This window comes from Phyllopteryx taeniolatus, chromosome 1, assembly GCF_024500385.1.
Source record: "Phyllopteryx taeniolatus isolate TA_2022b chromosome 1, UOR_Ptae_1.2, whole genome shotgun sequence".
Taxonomy (NCBI): domain Eukaryota; kingdom Metazoa; phylum Chordata; class Actinopteri; order Syngnathiformes; family Syngnathidae; genus Phyllopteryx; species Phyllopteryx taeniolatus.
Window position 1 is genome coordinate 25,344,059 of NC_084502.1, and position 20,030 is coordinate 25,364,088.

Genomic DNA, 20,030 nt, shown 5'->3' on the forward strand with positions numbered 1-20,030 from the left:
TCCCAGAAGGACACTGTCGAACACCTTCTCTAAGTCCACAAAACACACAAGACTGGTTGGGCGAACTCCCACGCACCCTCGAGGACCCTGCCGAGGGTGTACAGCTGGTCCACTGTTCCACGGCCAGGACAGAAACCACACTGCTCCTCCTGAATCTGAGATTTGACTTCCCGATGGACCCTCCTCTCCAGCACCCATGAATAGGCCTTACCAGGGAGGCTGAGGAGTCTGATCCTGTTGGAACACACCCCTTCTTAAAAAGGGGGATCACCAACCCGTTCCTCCCAATCACACCCTTCCAGGTCTCACTGTCATTGCCCACGTGAGCATTGAAGTCCCCCAGCAGAACGATATAGTCCCCAGCGGGAGCGCTCTCCAGCACCCCCTCCAAGGACTCCAAAAACAATGGGTACTCTGAACTGCTGTTTGGTGCATAGGCACAAACAACAGTCAGGACCCGTCCCCCCACCCGAAGGCGGAGGCATGCTATCCTCTCGTCCACCGGGGTGAACCCCAACATACAGGCGCCGAGCAGCTGTGGGAATACTTATTGCCCCCCGGCTCGGCGCCTCTCACCATGGGCAACTCCAGAGTGGACGAGAGTCCAACCCCTCTCGAGAGGACTGGTACCAGAGCCCAAGCTGTGTGTTGAGGCGAGTCCGACTATATCTTGTCGGAACTTCTCAACCTCACACACCACTCTCCTGCCAGAGAGGTGACATTCCACGTCCCTAGAACCAGCTTCTGTTGCCGGGGATCAGATCGCCAAGGTCCCTGCCTTCGGCCACCGCCCAGCTCGCACTGCACCCGACCCCCATGGCCCCTCCCACAGGTGGTGAGCCCATGGGAAGGGGGACCCACATTACATTTTCGGGCTGTACCCCTCCTGGAAGCCGTCACCTTTTTGTGGTGGAGGAGTTTGTGAGCCCTCATTATCCTAGGAGCTACGTTGTCTGGACCTTTATACCCCCGTTAGGGTCGCCCATGGCAAACAGGTCCTAGGTGAGGGACCAGACAAACCACGGCTAAAAACTCCTATGATGAAAAATATAAGTGGGTCGAGGTTTCCCTTGCCCGGATGCGGGTCACCGGGGACCCCCTCTGGAGCCAGGCCTGGAGGTGGAGCTCGAAGGCGGTGGCTGGGCCTGCACCCAACTGTTTTATCTCTATAAAAATAACATGCTATTATTTTTTTCAATGATTTGTACAAATGAATAGGCTTGGTAAAGGGAAAGTCTCTTTGTGCATGTCCTTAATGTAGACGTATTGTACATGGCCATTGACACAAACGGGCTGACTAGACCCTCCCACCTTAACAAGAAGACTTTAGGCACTTACGGGACACCTCTTTAGAAAGACCTGCATTGAGATCCAATGCAAGAACATAGTAATGGTCAGTTTTGAATGCCACTGTTGGAGAAGCACTAACAATGTTTATTATTGTGATTGTAGTTTGCAGCTGTGTACAAATGTGAGGTGTGCACCACTGCAAACTTCCACCCCAATAATAGTCTCATTAGTGTAGTAGTTGCACCGATTAGTCAACTAGTCAACAAGTCGTCTCTGTAGAACAGCAAAGTTTCAGGCCAACAAGGCGACACAGTCTTCATACAACTGCGCATAAGAGTACAAAAAAATAATCTGGTTGTGGAAGAGCATAGCGGTCAACCTCAATAACGGTGGTTATTCTGGTCACCGCCAGTCTTAAAATATTCATACCAGCGGGACAACGGACTGGCTGCAAGGAACGAGAACAGCAGCACAAAGTAAAACTCCAGCCTCATCACCTAAATGTTAGGTGAGTTAGGGTTAAACCTAACCCAGACATTACTACTATATACTACAAGTGAATAGAAGCATTGAAAACGAAAAATGCAAAATTTTTTGGAGGCTGCCTGCGATGTCCTTTATGCTATGAAACAAGATGAGACTGGCCGGTTTGTTGAAGTGAAACATGCGCGGGACACCTACTAATTACAGCAACTACAATTAGCGTAATGTTTATTTATTTCTTTTTTCTATGCTTGTCTGTTGAAATATGTCTTCCTGTGAAACCGTTCTGCGGTGCAAGAAAAGGTTGGGGACTGCAGTACTGTGCTGAAAAATTATCAATGATGTCATAGATGAATCGACTTATCTTGACTCGAGATTTATTACATTATAATGGCTACAAAAAACTTTAGATGTTCAGTCTCTCGTGTGGAGGTTTGGTGGCCTGTGCTGGGCAGATTGGTAAATTAGTGCGTGTTAAAAATAAAAAGCACACGCAAACGGAGTCAACAGACAAGCAGAAAAAAAGGAAATGCGTGTAAAATCACAGTCGGTGTGTCAGTCTCACTGGTACATGCTCATTCACTGTTGCTTGGCAACTGGACATGATTGCTTGTAATTTCAGGGTTTTGATGTCCTTATAGGACTGTAAAGAATGTCGCAAGAATCCCATTTTGCCACTTTGTTACATTCAGTGCCAAAGCCCACCTGTAAGCTTTGCCCCTCCCGCTCTCATCCCATATAGTGGCTGCTGTGCGGGTGAGCCCGTGCCACTCGCGTCAGCCGTCCATCATCTCCGACGCCTCAGCTGTGGAGGGAGACAGGTCGTCTACACCTAGTGATATCAACTCTCCACGTCATCGGACTCACTCTCTCTGCAATGTAAGAGATGCCCACTAACGCCGGCTACACTGTCCCTTCCCTGAGTGGTCACGCTGGAACGTCTGCCACAATCTCCACTTTGGTTCAGCTATCCATTATTTTACTGCCCACCGTCTCCTTTAATAAACTTTGTTTCCACATGCTGAGAAAGTGACATCCCTCGCTATATTTTTTTTTAGAAGTACATTGCGGATTCAGTGCTTCGCAGATTATTTTTATTTTTTTATAGATCAGTGCAGTGCAATTACTCACCTGCACATCTCTGATACTGTCCGCTTTATAGGCTAATGAATTTAAATGTGGCAACAATAACTCAAAGAAGGTCAATCGGGCTGTTGTTCTTTGCAGAAAAGGAAATCTTACTGAGTACCTTACCAGTTTAAAACATAAGTCACAGTCAGAGTTTTATGAAATAAATTCACAGATATCAACCTTAGCCCGACGAATAACTAATGCACAAACTCATAACAATATCGACAGGAACAAATGCAAGAGCATCAAACATTTAGCTTGATTATCAGTTATAACATCACCACAATGAATTCTGAAGATCCATAATGCTTTTTGGTTACTGCCTTGCCAGAACTGTGAGTGTGAGGAATGGTGCCGTGTCACATTAGTGTGCTATAAGAGATCATAAATGTATGTTTGCCATTTTTAAGCTTATTTGCACTGGAACAAAAACCCAAAAAAATAGCAGCAATGGCACTCCAGAGGGAAAATGTTTTGGGAGGGGGGGCAACCTGTGTAATTTTTAGTGAGTTTTTTGTTTGGTGGTGTGCCGTGAGATTGTTTTGATGTAAAATGTGTGCCTTGGCTCGATGAAGGTTAGCAAACACTGTACTAGAGGTATACTGCTGCCCCAATGCATGCAGGGCGGCTGTCGCATCAAAGTGAGTCAAGCTGTTGTGCTTGGTGGAAACAGGCTTTTTGCTCCGTTTGTATGTACTTGCCTGGCAGCATGGCAAATCAGTCACCTCACTTCTTGTGCCATGGTATTTATCAGAAGCCCCCTTATTATTATTATTATTTTTCCCCCCTCCTTCTTCAACCTTCCTTTTCTTTGTACTTCAGTCTCTAGAAGATCTGGAGGTGGCGAAGTGTAAGAAGAAGAAGGAGAAGATGGGCCTGGGCTCTTTGTCGCGGGTCTTTGCCCGAGGAAAGCAGCGCAAGTCCCTGGACCCGGGTCTGTTTGATGGTACTGCAACACCTGATTATTACATAGAGGAGGACGCAGACTGGTAAAGGCCACACAGAGATCCTCTGTGGAAATGATCAGAGGACGGCGTTGTGTTTATGTGTGCGTGACAGAGAGCATGTATGAAGGTGTGTGGGTGTGACCTAGCACATTGCACCTGTATTAATGTACATCCCTGTAAATAGAGCGCGACAACATGGTGGACATTACTTTCAATTCTCTATTTTGATTTTCACTCAACTGCAAACTTGAAGGACTGCTGTACGTGAAAATAACGACAGTTGACGTGCACTTTGTGTGTGTGTGTGTGTGTGTGTGTGTGTGTGTAAATGTCTCCTTGTCCTGAATGCCTTTTCTTATTTTTGATATGTAACCCTGACTACCTTTTAACTCTTCCCTCGTTTACTGTCTTGCTTGGTTCACCCCCCACTCCTTTCACACTGCCATGATGATGACAGTTTTCCCGTGGGCGACATGCAGATCAAATCCATCCCATTCTGTATACAGTCAGAAAAAATGCGCAAGCATCTCTTTCAGCGGAATGAATCCACCACTCAGGGCACTTTGCTGCCTAGCAACACGAGGCCCAGCAGGAATTGTGGGAAATGTGATTTCTATCTGTTCAGATAGAAGCGCTTGTACGTGCCATATTGTGCCATGCATGCACATACTGTAGCTCCTGTCCCACAACGCATGCGACTCTGGCTCCACTGTCCTTAAGATAAACTAACAACTGTCTACTTCAAGAAAAGAGAGGTCAGTTACTCCCGCCACACTCTTGGCTCCAATTTTCAAATGGTTAGGAACGTCATCCATTCTAAATAAACAAGTGGAGGGATTCTTTACAAAATTAGAAACACAGTGACTGAGGAAACATTAATGGGAAGCAAAGGCAACATTTTTTTAGAATGATTACAAAAATATTGTTGTGCATGCAATAATAGAGTCCTGCTGAAAAGTTTATACATTTCTACATACAGTGGAAACTCTGTGTTCGTACGTCCTAATTTCCGTGTCATTTCAGTTTTTGACGATTGTTTTCAGCAAAATTTTGTTCCAGTTTTCATACAGCCACTCAGTTTTCGTATAGTTAAAAATGGTCCATACCAAACTCATCCCACCTGCCCACATGACCCTCGATTCATTTCCTGGAGTACATCGCCCACACAAAGCATCTAATGCGCATGCACAATTTTTTTATTGTTTTCCTGTTGCGTGAGCGTCACCCTGCACATTAATGGGAAGCATTTCTCCGTATTTATTGAATGCGGCTGTTCAATAGGCCAATATGGGGCTCAAAAAAAATATTTGGGCCAGATGACATAACCATAAAATTCAAGAAATAACTCATAGCGAAGAACGAAGAATGGTGTATTAGCCTTCCAAACAATAACCTATCATCCTCCCTCTTTGTCCTTCATACTCTATCAAGAATCTTCAATAATCATGTTTTTTATAATGTTCATTAATCCATTCCATCAGTCATTTATAGTTCGCATTATTTTTTTATGTTAAACTATAGTTGTTTCTGAGTGTATGGAACAGATTACTTGATTTACATTATTTCCTATGGAAAAAGTTTTTGTATGATTCGATTTCAGTTAAACATTTTGGAACGGATTAATCTTGAAAACTGAGCAGGTGTGCCGGAGCCTATCTCAGCTGACTCTGGGCGAGAAGCGGGGTACACCCTGAACTGGTCGCCAGCCAATCGCAGGGCACATATAGACAAACAATCATTCACACTCACATTCACACCGACGGGCGATTTAGAGTCAAACATTAACCTACCATGCATGTTTTTGGGATGTGGGAGGAAACCGGAGTACCCGGACAAAACCCACGCATGCACGTGGAGAACATGCAAACTCCACACAGGCGAAGACGGATTTGAACCTGGGTGCTCGGAGCTGTGAGGCAGATGTGCTAATCAGTTGTCTACCTTCCCGCGTTATTTAATATACTAAAGAATAAAGAAGATTATTAAAGAAAGAACACAGTATCAAATGTCCTAGTTAATTAAAGTAATTAACACTGCCTTCCACATTTTTGTACCAGGTCTTTTTTTTTTTCTTCTAACGATGGATGCACCAAGCAATGATTTGGACCTATGTGGGTGTTAAACCCTTTCACCCTTAAAAGTGTGGGTATTGAAACACATGCTCCCAGGAAGAAAGAAAGGAAGGGGAAAAAAAGCAATTAAAGTTGTGCCAAAGGGTAACAAAGGCATTTGTTCAAGTGAAAGACAATGACAGTGGTCAGATAATTTGCATGCTTTTGCGGGATTGAGCTGGAGTTTGCACTGCCTCGCCCCCAGGAAATCTCTTCTCTTAATCTAATCTCACTTTCCCCTGCACCACTACTGACTGCACACATTACTGAGTGTGTGCAGCAATGGGAGCGTTCAACACAAAGCTTACCCTATGAAACTTCCGCTATAAAAGCAATTATGTATTGGATTGTATGCATAAGCAGCCCCGCATATTTCATGAAATATTAAGGCTTTCGTTTTGTTCTCTTGCCAACTTTCAGAAGAATCGAAGAGGTCATTTTAAAGTTTTTGAGCCTGTCTGTGTTTTTTGTTTTGGTTTGTTTTGTTTTTGCTCAGATGCTTTACTTGGAAATGAAACAACAATACAAAAAATGAATATTATTGAAAAATTATTTTAAAATGGCAGCGGTTCAGCAGGGAGCTGAACTTCAGTTGTAAAGTCCTGAGATGTGTACATGTATCATTTTAAAAGGCATGGTTAAATTAAAAAAAAAAAGAATCACAGGGGAGAAATAAGATCAAAATAAAATGAGATTATTTTATAATAAAAATAAATCATGTTGAATTTTCATGTGGCTGTCCTCTCTTTCCCTGTGTGTTAATATTTGTGTGTGTTCATTTGTCCCGACTCTAATCCTGTGTGCCTTGTGTGTGCATGTGTACAAGGATGCTTTCAAATGGCCTCCTTTCCTCTCCTTCCAAACGTTAGTGCACGTTTTCGCCGTTCTGCTCTCTGGCCTTGCAATCGGAGATGACATTGAGAGGGAAAGGACACCATGCTGGAAACACGTGACGTACTGTAACTCGTTTGCACTAACACAGTGATTCTCAACTGTTGTCACCCTGGGACCCACATTTTCCAATTTTCACCAAGTCACGACCCGCTTTTGTACAAGTGAAGAGCAATAAAGAAAATGTAAATTTGAAAACAGACTAATCACAAAAAGTTAGGTGCATTGGGCTTCCGATTGAAATTTCAAGCATGAACTTAAAATGCACGATAACCTTTCCAGGTGAACTTAATTTGACATTGGCTAAACTTTTGAATGCACGTCTAACTCTTCCATGTTCAGTTCTTTTGGCACAGCTTGCTATTCATGGCTGAAAAAATAGCCAAATAGAAAAATTCACAATATGTCTTTGCGCCATTGGCCAATAGATTTTTCCTTTCAATTAGAATTGGTATTTTAACAGTCCTCTTCATCATGCCGTTCACATTTTGACATTGTGAGATCAAGATGAAAAAAGGCCACTGATCTTAGAATGTCAGCATGTTATCAGCCGGTTGAAAAAAAAGAGAGTTGAAAAGTCCTAGAAGTGAATGTCCTTGGAAATGTATTGGTCCATTCATGCATCTAACACTTGTCTGGAAATTGCCGTTCAGCTCCTTGTTAGAGAACAGCAAGTTGTGCCGCAAGTACAGTACTGAAACATTGAACAGTTGGACGTGCGTTCAAACGTTTAGAGAAGGTCAAGGTCACCTGGAAAGGTAGTGCATTTGAGGTTCATCCTGAATTTTCATCTAAAAGCTGAATATCCCTAACCTTTTGTGTCGTGATTGTTTTTATAAACATAACTACACATGCTTCCATGTTAAAAGTGCCTTTTTGAGAACCTTATTCAAATACTGAGGATGAACATGACAACTGCATGTACAAAAATCAATTTACTGTAGTAAAATTGACTAATCAAAATTTCACTCATATCTTGGCACTAACCTATACTTTTTAGGAAAGTCCCTTACCATTATAATATGTTCCGTGTGGGAGATTAGTGAGGCGCACCAATTCCGAATACATTTACCATAACCCCAAGTAATAATATTTTCCAAATAAAAGTCTGACCTGGGATGCATATCAAATATTTTACTGCAAGGGGTCCTTGTTTTACAATGGAGTTCTGCTCCTATGGCAGCGACATAACCCAAATTCAGAAGGCTAAGTCGTACTCATAAATTTCGTTACTGAAAAATGGTAAATACGGTGGTAACTGAGCGTGCCTACTTTTGGCACATTTCCACTTACACCACCGCGCAAACTAATTCTTTGCTCACCATTCGTCACCTCGATTTCGAAACCTTTTATGTCGGTACTGTCAAAAACAGTGGACCCCAGGTAATTTTTTTTTTTACTACCTGTCCACGACACACCGATAATGGTTTCCTTGACCCAGTTTTGGGTCCCGACCTTCCAGTTGAAAATCGCTCCTCTAACACTCTGATAGAGAGCTTTTCTACATTTTCCACAGAACACAGTGTCGCATTCACCCGATTTTGTGCGAAGAAGACGGGCCACAAATTTTGGTTGGATCAATTTTTAATCTTGTATGTTGGTAAGAAATTGTAACATGAGCAAATATTGGTATCTGTTTCTTCAATTTGGATGATGCAGGTGCTTCAAATATTATGTTTGATTTAGGTACATGAGAGGGAAAAACATTACAAACAGCTCTCAGTACAGTACATGTACAATTGAAGGGTGATCAGTGTTGTCGTTTAAGATCATCCAGTATTCCCACTCGCCACAGATTCCTCTCTGCTGTGGCAACTACAAAAAAAATCGGTGAGTTTTCGCTGTAATGATTAAAAAAAAAAAGCTTTTTTTTCTTGATTTTCATCAGGTTGCTGCATATCCTCATAATTCGTCATTCTTTACACTAATGGGGACACGACTTATAGAGAATGGATAAATGGAATGTAACTAACCACAACTAAAGCTGTAACACTTTTTTAGGGTGTGTGTAGGTGACAGCAGGGTGCAACAACACTTGTCGGGATGTACAGTGCATCTGGAAAGTATGCATTACCCTTCACTTTGTCCACCTTAAGGATGTTACAGCCGTGTTCCAAAATGCATTAAATTCATCTTTTTTTCCTCAGAATTCTACACACAACACATCATAATGACAATGTGAAAAATATTTTGGTTGAAGAGCATTCAAACTTAGACGTCACGATGAGGCTATGAAACTGAGACCTTAGGCATATTTCCAAAATGAACAGAGTTCTTGTTTTACAGTAGTTGTTAAAATGTGGGTGGGTTGGGCACTGACGATGACCAGGTTACTATTTTAAATTCATCTGGAAATGTCCACCTTATGTAATTGATATTATGTACGTTTGTACACAAGCTTATTGACGTTAGTTACTTAAGAGCATGTTTCAGAAGTGCTTCAGTTAACAGCCTCTCTTAACATGGTGAATGTACATGCAGTGCATAATGATGAATGATCTATGTGAGTCGGTTAATATTGATTAATTTTGACCCTATTTGTGCATTGGTGATAAGTACAGTTATACAGTCATTTCCAACAGTCATTTTGAGGAGCACTTTATGTGTAACTTAGTTTAGGTATCAAACTGACGACACTTTATACACGGACAGGATAAAGCGCATTTATTTCATTTTATTTTTTTAAATAAATGCCCTAGAGATAAGAACTTTGCAGTGGGGGAGCTCATGACTCATGACTCCGCTGTTCTACTTTATTGTCTGTTGGACAATTATTGGCCCCACATTGCCGCCTACTGGTGTAGCTGTTAGAATGTCATAATGAAAAAAAGTCCACCTTGCAGTGGAATTTTAACCCTTTGTAAGGCAGTACATTTAAACAAAAACTGAAACTACAAAAAAGTACTGCAACAATTTTGGGTTTAAAAATGTTAATTTACCAGTATTTCGATGAGTGCTCAAACTCGGGCTGAGATTGATATGGAAATTATTAATAAATCCTGCACTGTAAGGAAAACTTATCAGATTCCTAATTATATTCTATTTAATAGATAAAAGTTCAAACAAACAAATAAAAACAAATATTCAACAATTATTTGTCAAATACAATTATGAATAAAAGCTTATTACTAAAATTGTGCTTGCCATAATATAATAGCATTATTATTATTATTGTTATTATTTTTATTATTATTATTAATTGACTAACATTATATCAATTACATTCTTATATCGTCAGCAGAGATGGGCAAAGTATGGTTCGCGGACCACTAACATTACATTAGCAATAGTATTGTAATATTTGTTGTATTAATTTGGACATTTTTTCTTAAAAGGTATTTATACATGTATTCTTTATTTATCTCAAATGATGGGTTAATTTATTGTAAATCATTTTTAAAATTATTTTAAACTATAAAATATACATGCTGTATACAGTAAAATACTTTATTGTTATTACTATTATACTTGGTTAATTAGCTATAATTAACTTAATCATAAATAATCTTAAAAATGAGTGAATTATTATTAAACTATTTTACATAGTTTATATTTAATATGTACTTTTATTAAATGCTTAATTTATTATAATTAAATTAATCATAAGTAATAATATTAAAATTGAGAGTAATTTCTTATGTAAAACTGTTAATTTTAATAAGAAAATAACTATTTTTCATCAATTTTGTATTGATTTCATTAAATAATTGATTAGTTAATCCGAAATTTAACAAATGAAATAAAAAAATAAACTCATATTTTAGATTTTTTTGTTTGTTCTTAACACAAATAAAGTAGCTTATCTATCCATTTAAAAAATATATAAATAAATAAAATCCAGTGTGGACCTTGAGCACAAATGTTTGCCCACCCCTGCTGTAGAGAAACTTTGTGTTATGTCACTGGTCACGAGGCCCACGATGCCACCTCTGCCCTCACTCACACTGCCAACCACAACACCCACATGTCCATCCCCCGCCCCCCCACTCCCCCTCCCCTTATTCACCCACTCACCCAGACTCTGACAGCCTCGCTAGCCCCACCCGCCTCAGCCTCAGCTTGCCGGATGGCGCCGAGGAGCAGCTAGACCGCCTGCAGCTGGTGGAGCTCGCCAAGAGCACGCCCATGTCCCAGTGGAGGGCGGGCACCGTGCAGGCCTGGCTGGAGGTTGTCATGGCGATGCCCATGTACATACGCAGCTGCTCGGAGAACGTCAAGAGTGGCAAGGTAAGGTATTCATTGAACCCTTGTTATTCATGGGCGCAGTAGCTACCGAGTCCTGAATGAAGAGCAAAATTTGTAATTGAGCACCCCCCCCCCCCGCCCTGCAAAAAATATAGGCTTGTAATTGCCTATAGATGCCACAAGTTGGCGACAGAGCACTACATGAACCCCCTCAACTCACTCTAACATTGTCCTTTGTCACCAGATGGCACTGAAAAACAGTGACTAGGTGAATTTGTCAGTAAATAGCGTAGGATGGGTTCCAAAAAAAATATCCAAATATAGTCAAATACTGAACCGCAAATATATGGGGCTTTACTGTAAACCAATGGTTCTCAAACTGGGGTTCTTTGACCCTAGGTGTCCGCAAGCTGTAAAATGGGAGTTAGCGAAATTTGCAATGAATTATTGTAAGCAAAAATTAAAGTGGATACCGCTGTATGGCAACCGGGGCAGCAATTAAAACTAACCACACCTTAGCCTTGGGCCAATTAAAAGCCCTGATATGATTGTGATGTATCATATGAATCTGACATCTCAGCATGCACATACATTGGAAGCACATAGCTCGGGTCAAATGTTTCAAACATGATGATAAATCACTGCTTTACAATGTATAAATGGTTACAATAATGCAGGTGACGTATGCAGTCAGCGCTGTTGTGTTGACGTGTTTGTATTTTAGGTGTTATTGGGCCTAACGGATGAAGACCTGGAGCTTGGTTTGAGCGTGACCAGTTTCATGCACCGTCGTAAATTGCGTCTGGCCATTGAGGACTATAGGGAGGCTGAGGATGGAAGAGGGTGAGAAAGGCCTGAAAACCCTTGCATTGAATTACATAGCATTCCATCTAATGGTCGGTTTTGGTATTGGTCCACACAACATTCAGAAATACCACAACAGTGTTGTCTTAACATTTATAAATCAATTTGCTTTATTAAAACATATGCAGCCATCCATTTTTGGTACTTGTATCTGGTTCAGGGTCGCAGGGACTCTGGGCAAAAGACAGATTCCACCCTGATCTGGTTGCCAGTCAGTCACAGGGCACATATCGAAACAGGCAACCATTCACAATCACATTCACACCACCACTGAGGTGAAATGAGCCCATGCTGCCTGCACCAAAGTCAGCCGAATGTAACACTACAACATCAGTAAATAAAATATATCCATATAATTTTATATAGATGCCTAGTTTAGCCAAAGGTGGGCAGTGGGGGCTTAAATAATAAAATTAATAAAATATTTTATTAATATAGTCAGCCAGGGCGGCACGGCTGACGACTGGTTAGAGCGTCTGCCTCACAGTTCTGGGGACCGGCGTTCAATCCCCGGCCCCGCCTGTGTGGAGATTGCATGTTCTCCCCGTGCCTGTGTGGGTTTTCTCCGGGCACTCTGGTTTCCTCCCACATCCCAAAAACATGCATTGATTGGAGACTCTAAATTGCCCGTAAGTGTGAATGTGAGTGCGGATGGTTGCTTGTTTGTATGTGCCCTGCGATTGGCTGGCAACCAGTTCAGGGTGTACCCCGCCTCCTGCCCGAAGATAACTGGGATAGGCTCCAGCACACCCGTGACCCTTGTGAGGATAAGCGGCTCAGAAAATGGATGGCTGGATGGTCAGCCAGAGCAGCAAGGAATACAAAGTTATCAATGTCCTTTCGTCATTATTCCTGTCACACTGTGTTGCATGTTTTTGTTTCCACACTAAGGACAAAAGTCCTGTTTTTGTTTTAATTCCCCATTTAAAAAAAAACAAAACAAAACAAAAAAACACACAAAGTCTTTCACAGTACAGTGAACAGTATATCTGTGACCCGGAAACACGTCAGTCCCATTCTCTGCTTGCGTTGCGCCACAGTGCCAGTAATGAACAGTTGCCAGTTCTGGAACTAACAGACTTTGTCAATGGCATTTGAAGTGGCAGATGGAAAAAAGATTTGGACACATTGTTCAGTCCTGCCGGTGCGTTTTATCGATATCCGTTATATCGGGGTCCGTTTAATCGAGGTTCCATTGTAAATGTCTATTTACTCTGTACATACAGTTCACACCTAATGCGAACATGTCTGTCTATTTGCATGCATACACAATGTAACTCTACGTCTGTCACATACAAATATGACACAAACATGAGTCTAAAAGGTAAACAAACGGCTGAGGTGAGAGTCCACGGCCACGACTGACGCATATCCCGTCCCCGTGCAGGTTGTCCAAGGCTGCAGACATGGACCACCACTGGGTTGCCAAGGCCTGGCTCAGCGACGTAGGCATGCCTCAGTACTCACAGGCATTTCACACCCACTTGGTGGACGGACGTATGCTCCACTCCCTTACCCGCCGTGACCTCGAACGCCACCTCAACATCTCCAAAAAGTTCCACCAGGTCAGCTTGCTGCTGGGCATCGAGCTGCTACACTCGCTTAATTTTGACAAGGACGTAAGTGGCAACACACACAGCACAACCTGACCTCTAAAACTAGGAGAATCTCTCACTTGAGTGAAAAGTGCTCGTTGAAATGCTCGCCAGGCACTGCAGGCCCGCCGGATACAGTGTGAGCACCAGAACATGGATCCTTTGGTTTGGACCTCCCACCGCCTCATCAAATGGCTTAAAGAAATTGACCTCAAGGTGAGGATAGAGAAAGTAACTGTAAACATGTTAGAACATTACAATTAAAACATTACAATTACAATTGTCACTAGACTTGGGTATAAGGTAGAAGAAGTATTAAAAAAAAAAAAACTGGTGTATTGTATAGTGCAGCACACTGTTATTGTACATATGGAATGGTCTTTGGTACATTTTGATTTTGATTGCTTTTTTAATCTACTTGTACAGAATACTTGAAACAAACTCAGTATATAGTCAAACAAATAAAAAATAATGGTTGATAGTTACAAACAAATGGAAATAAAAGCAAAAGAACATGTTTCTGATTCATCTGGGATAGGCTCCAGCTCACACGTCACACTGTGAGGATAAGTAGTACAGAAAATGGATGGATAATTAAAATATTGGTTCTGGAACCAATAATTTTCACATGGTTGCACTGCCTTATCATCGGGCATGTGGTGTCCATTTTGTCTCACAGTTAAAATGCTAGATTGGTTTTACTTAATTATAGAGGACAACGTTATACATTCCTACATACAAAAGCATTTTACGCTGTTCATATCCAAAGGCAGATCTTTCTTTTTAAAGAGATTGACAAATGTTTTCAAGCACTGGAGACCATTTCTTGTCTTGGAGACCACCCAGCACCATGACGTGCTTTAATGTGGATTCTTTCAATTTCATCAAGCTCTTATTTTCAAGAGCAGCGGGCAATTTGAAACTGAATTCACTTCTTTTTGTGCCTAAATTTGAACCGGCTCACTGTGCTTGAATGAATCAAGCGCAACATCCAACCACTAAAGCCTTTCTGACCGTCTGTGCAGGAATATGCGGATGGAGTCGTTAGTAGCGGTGTCCATGGAGCTGTCATGGTACTGGATCCCAGTTTCTCCAGTGATACCTTGGCCACAACAATGGGAATTCCCAGCAGCAAGCACATGGTTCGCAGACACCTCGAAGAAGAGCTGACAAATCTGATTGGCTTGGCCAGGTAAACACTTTAGCTTTTAGTTTTAGCCCCCACTTCCAATGAATTGTATGCACACATTGTTGAGTATAGTTAAGCAAGCGATGTTAACTTTGACTTGAACTTTGCAGGGCAGATGCCAAACAGGAGTTTGAGCGCTTAGTTTTGGGAACACCACCAACTCCTCTTCGCCAAAACTCCCCGAGCAGGTCGCCCGGCTCTGCGAGTCGACACGCTGATGATGAGGGATCGCTGAGGAGGAGGGCTGTCAAGGTGAGGAACCCAATGACCTCATCTTGTTATTATCACCAAACACAATAATGTATATGTATTTATTTATTTACTTACGTAACAATGTGGGTTAGGGAGGTTACTTACAAAATATATTTTATATTTCGAGTCACTGTCATTTGAAATGGATTAGTTATATTACAATACTGCTGTCTCTGAACTTACTTCTGAGAGCTACTTTTGGCAAAACAACTTTTATATATTGATGGCCTTTAAGAAGAACAGATGTCATACAAGTGTTCCTAATATTAATAGGCCTTTTTCTGAATCTAACATTGAGGCTTCTATTTTCCTGACTAGTGCAAATCCTACGTGGTGTAAGGGGGCGGGTTACACCGAGTTGTCATAATCTCGCAGACGCGCGCAGCCGGTGCATTTAACAAGAGGGGCTGCCTGCGCCGGTGGCCGTAAACACAGCCGACTTTAATTGCCGCAATAAGTGAGGCGCAGTGACGGTCTTGCGTGCATGGAGAGAGTGCTCCGTGTGGACATATTGTCTGGTGATAACTGGAGTTGACTTATATACCGTACTGTGTGTCCGTGGACCTCATGAATTTATGCCCACCGATGCACAATCATTCTTACATATGGACCCTCCATAGCTGCGTGCTGGCCAGTGGGGTGATTTAAAGAAATAAAAATGAGCTGATAATGACGATGATACATTGTACACATTTTAACGCAAAAAAAATTTGCACACACGTTCACGACACATTCCTCAAACTCCAACTGAATCAACATAGACCTTTTATTTTGGGGAGTATTTACACTTCTACAAATATAGAGCCTTAAGTATTTGAGCTTTATTACTTCATACTAGATTAAAAGAGCAAAGCAGAGTCTCTTTCATTCTCCTGATATGCTTTGACATGGACAACTTCCAGAGGATGTAGTGCATTGTCTTAATTCAACATCTGGCCCAAAAAAGTAAAAATTGAATAAAACACATTTCACGTTTTACCAAAAACAAACTGAGTGACAATATGACCGAGCAGTGGTTCTTCTATTTTGCTATTTTGTTCCAAATTATTATGCATATGCTTATGTGTTTGTTTATTTTCCCAAATATTCAATGCAACTTGCAATGAATATTTTTGATCATCATAAACTTCAGGGGTTCTGCGCAACCAACTTCCACATTCGGCAAAACAGAATAAAGCATTTCCAAAGTGAGCCAAATTATTATGGACAAGTTTAAATAAAAAAGTTATAAAGAACCCTATAAAAAAAAGGTTGTATTTTTTTTTTATTACAAAGACTTCTTTTTTTTAAGCTATTTCGACCCCCCCCAAAAAAACATATTTGAAGTGTACCAACGTTCAAAGACACTAGGTTTGCAGGTGCAGGGCTCAGAAGGTTTGGGTTTAGGAACACTGGTCATCAAACATCTGTCCGAAACCCTGACTGCTGGCACTAAGGTGTATTGTGACCGCTTCGTCACCAGCACACAAGCTATAGAACACATGCTGAAAAATTAGGTGTACCTTAATGGTACAGTGATGAAGAACCAGGTCTCTCAAGCAATGAAAAAGCTACCAGATGACAAAACCCGGAAGCGGAAAGGAAGAAGTACCTCAGCCACAGTAACTAGGGCAGATGGGAAAGTATGCATTGTCAAGTGGTTTGAAGTAAACTGTTTTATACGTTTTGTCAATAGACTCTTTTTGTGTCATACAGTAAGATCGACCCATTGTACTCATATGTGTGATGTTATGAAACCAAATGGTTTTAGACTGGATCCAAAAGCAGACTGAGACAGAGGAAGCAGTTGGTAGGGGTTTTATTGGGGGTAGTGAGAGGTCTAGAATTCCAAGGCGTGAGGGTGGTCCATAGGAGCGTGGAGCGTGCAGGAGGCTGGAGCATGAGCAAGTGAGTGAGCTTGGCAGTGTGGTTGGGGCGGGCAGCGTAGCAGGAGACACAGGAAGGCACTGGAGGAGGAGGAGAAAACAAAAGGGTAAGTATATGCGCAAGTAATCAGGTAATCTTCTTCTGCGAGCAAAATCAAGAACAAAGAGTCGGCTGGCATGAGTGGCCACTATATGCAAATAGTGCAGCACGGCGAGACAACTACAGTGAGTGCACGAGTAATACATAATTGGCCCCACAGAAATGTGACAACGAACTCAAGTCAAAAAATTGCCAGCTTGTTGTAATGGAATTATAAGTTAGCTGTTTAAGAAGTTGATTGCAAGAGGGAAGAAGCTGTTGGAATGTCTACTAGTTCTAGTTTGCATTGATCGGAAGCGCCTACCTGAGGGAAGGAGCTGGAAGAGCTGGTGACCGGGGTGGGGAGGGTCCAAGAGGATTTTGCACGCCCTTGTCTTAGTTCTGGCAGCGTGCAAGTCCTCAAGGGTGGGTAGGGGGGTACCGACAATCCTTTCAGCAGTTTTGATTGTCCGTTGCAGTCGGAGTTTGTCCTTTTTTGTAGCAGCACCAAACCAGACTGTGATGGAAGAACACAGGACTGATTCAATGACCGCTGTGTAGAACTGTCTCAGCAGCTCCGGTGGCAGGCCGTGCTTTCTCAGAAGCCGCAGGAAGTACATCCTCTGCTGGGCCTTTTTGAGGACGGAGTTGATGTTAGTCGCCCACTTCAGGTCCTGAGAGACTGTAATTCCCAGGAACTTGAAGGTCTCGACGGTTGACACAAGGCAGCTGGACAACGTGAGGGGCAGCTGTGGCGAAGGATGCCTCCTGAAGTCCACGATCATCTCTACAGTCTTGAGCGTTCAGCTCCAGGTTGTGTCGGCCGCACCACAGCTCCAGCCGCTCCGCTTCCTGTCGATATGCAGACTCGTCACCGTCCTTGATGAGGCCGATGACAGTGGTGTCATCTGCAAACTTCAGGAGTTTGACAGTCGGGTTCGCTGAGGTGCAGTCGTTCGTGTAGAGAGAGAAGAGCAGCGGAGAGAGGACACAACCTTGGGGCGCCCCAGTGCTGATGCTGCGTGTGGATGAGGTGGCCTCCCCCAGCCTGACCTGCTGTGTCCTGCCCGTCAGAAAGCAGTAAATCCACTGGCAGATGGCAGGTGAGATGCTGAGCTGGAGAAGCTTGGATGAAAGGAGTTCAGGGATGATGGTGTTGAACGCTGAGCTGAAGTCCCAGACAGGATCCTCGCGTAGGTCCCTGCACTGTCGAGGTGTTCTAGGATGAAGTGCAGTCCCATGTTGACTGCATCATCCGCAGATCTGTTCGCTTGGTAGGCAAACTGCAGGGGGTCCAGCAGGGGACCTGTGACACTCTTGAGGTGGTCCTCTTTGTAGTCACCTGAACAGGCCCAGGTTTCACACCAAAGTGTATTTGCGAGTGAAGATCATTATTTCAGTATGTACTGTTTTTGTAACATTTTATTTCAAATTTTAAATATGTGCCTTGGCTCAATAAAGTTTGGGAAGCACTTCCTTAAATGATTGTTTTACATCAAAAATATAGTTATTGTATTTGTAACATATTCCCCCCGACCCTGTAAACAGAACGTTTATTTTTGTTGCAGCCACCAACGGGGTTCAGCCCAAAGGCACGCAATGGGCGGGACTTGAGCTACCACAGCAGCTACGGCTCGCTACCTCATGAGGTCAGAGAGCAAACGCCTCCCAGGATACAAGGGAGCCCCGTCAGGGCTTACGCCAACATCGGGGTCACCAATGTGTGAGGTTATGGGAGTGCGACACGGCTACGCTGCGCACGGGGCATGAAGAGGAATCTTTTGACAACAGATTGCACTTGTTTGTTCACGTGTCTGTTTAAAAGAAAACTGAGTCACATTGAATATGTGATGGTTTTAAAAAGAATCAAAATATGGAGAACTGAAGCTTGTTGACCATTTTTGTATTTGTTGTTTATCTGGATTAATGGGATTTGTATGATGGATTAGTATTAAACAGGACACTGTCAATGTAAAATGATTATCATACATATTTCTTTGCAGCTCTGCTGTTTGTAAAGCCTTGCCAATGTAGCAAATCTCAAATAACAAAACATGTTTGTTGAATATAGTTGTATGTTTGATTGTCACCTTCATTTTGCCCACACACACACAGTTGTGTGACTACAAAAAGACTGCAAAATGTGGATGAATGGTGAAGCTGTTTTCTTTTTTAAATCAAATACATGTGAGCTGTTACTGTTTGTATGCTGTGTTACAACCAGCAGGAAATGGAGGTGAGACACACGTGCTAAACGTGACACTAAATAGGAATGATGCAGCATCCTAAATCGATGATCTCAGATGGACGATGTAATAAAAATGACAATGACAGGATTTTAAAGATAACTGACTTCTGACATCTGTGGATCCACATTTGTATTTTCTCTGTATTCTTTAACAGGTGATGGAAGGGCATTACGGTTTCAACAAATAAAAAAAATGGTTCATCCATTTACGCTGCAGCTCCATGGGGCATAGGCAATACTATCATTTGCAGATACTGTTTTCAGTAGCCACATGTAAACCCTTTCCTAATCATGTTTTAAAGTTGTACTATTTGAAGAGAAAAATCTACTGTACCTGAAAAATCCAATGATGATCATATAGCAGGAAATTGACCTCATTGTGAAGGTACACATCTTGGTCCTAGTTTAGTTGGCAATAATAATAGATGACAAAAAAAGAATTCAATGTCCATCGCAAAGTCAGCTGTGTTCACACACTCCCCTTTCAGGTACACACGAGCCATTTTTACACAGCATTTCCGGTAAACAGGTGCATCAGAGCTGGGATTTCGTCACCCAGGCCTTTCATACAGAACTCGTAGATGGGGGACTTTGCCTGCCATGTCCAAAGTGTGCGTTCACACAGCCAGTGCTGGTCAGCACGGTGAAATAATTAGAGCAGCATCAAATACAATTGCTTTCAACACTAAGGGTTGTGGACAATGCTTCTCAGGTGTAAAACTTCACACTGCAGTCGCAGCTGGGGATGTTCCACCTCTGTAACCCCCCTCATGCTATGTCGGAAGCTGGCAAATACCTGCGTGGACTTCAACCCCCATCCCGAATCAGTTGCTGAAACACAGCATAGTGAGGCGGGAAAAAGCTTGGGATGGCCAGTCGCCACAGTAACCCTCCCTCTGC

The 20,030-nt window shown here is 42.4% G+C and overlaps 2 protein-coding genes across 3 annotated transcripts in view; both read left to right on the plus strand.

Annotated features, from left to right (window-relative positions):
• The window catches only part of LOC133482778 (kazrin-like), a 174,684-nt gene extending 167,991 nt beyond the window's left edge, over window positions 1–6,693 (plus strand). For both annotated transcript variants that reach the window (XM_061783301.1, XM_061783309.1), the window contains 2 exons: window positions 2,516–2,652; window positions 3,727–6,693. In XM_061783301.1, coding sequence (XP_061639285.1) covers window positions 2,516–2,652; window positions 3,727–3,897 — 308 coding nt within the window. In that variant the 3' untranslated portion in view covers window positions 3,898–6,693. The remainder of the gene's footprint in view (window positions 1–2,515; window positions 2,653–3,726) is intronic.
• Window positions 6,694–10,467: 3,774 nt separating this feature from the next.
• On the plus strand, window positions 10,468–19,346 carry LOC133482787 (kazrin-A-like). The gene is made up of 7 exons (XM_061783323.1): window positions 10,468–11,080; window positions 11,763–11,881; window positions 13,290–13,521; window positions 13,612–13,713; window positions 14,523–14,689; window positions 14,797–14,938; window positions 18,451–19,346. Exons 1-7 carry the CDS (start codon window positions 10,979–10,981, stop codon window positions 18,607–18,609), a joined length of 1,023 nt encoding a protein of 340 aa, XP_061639307.1. The 5' UTR covers window positions 10,468–10,978; the 3' UTR covers window positions 18,610–19,346.
• The last annotated feature ends 684 nt before the right edge of the window (window positions 19,347–20,030 follow it).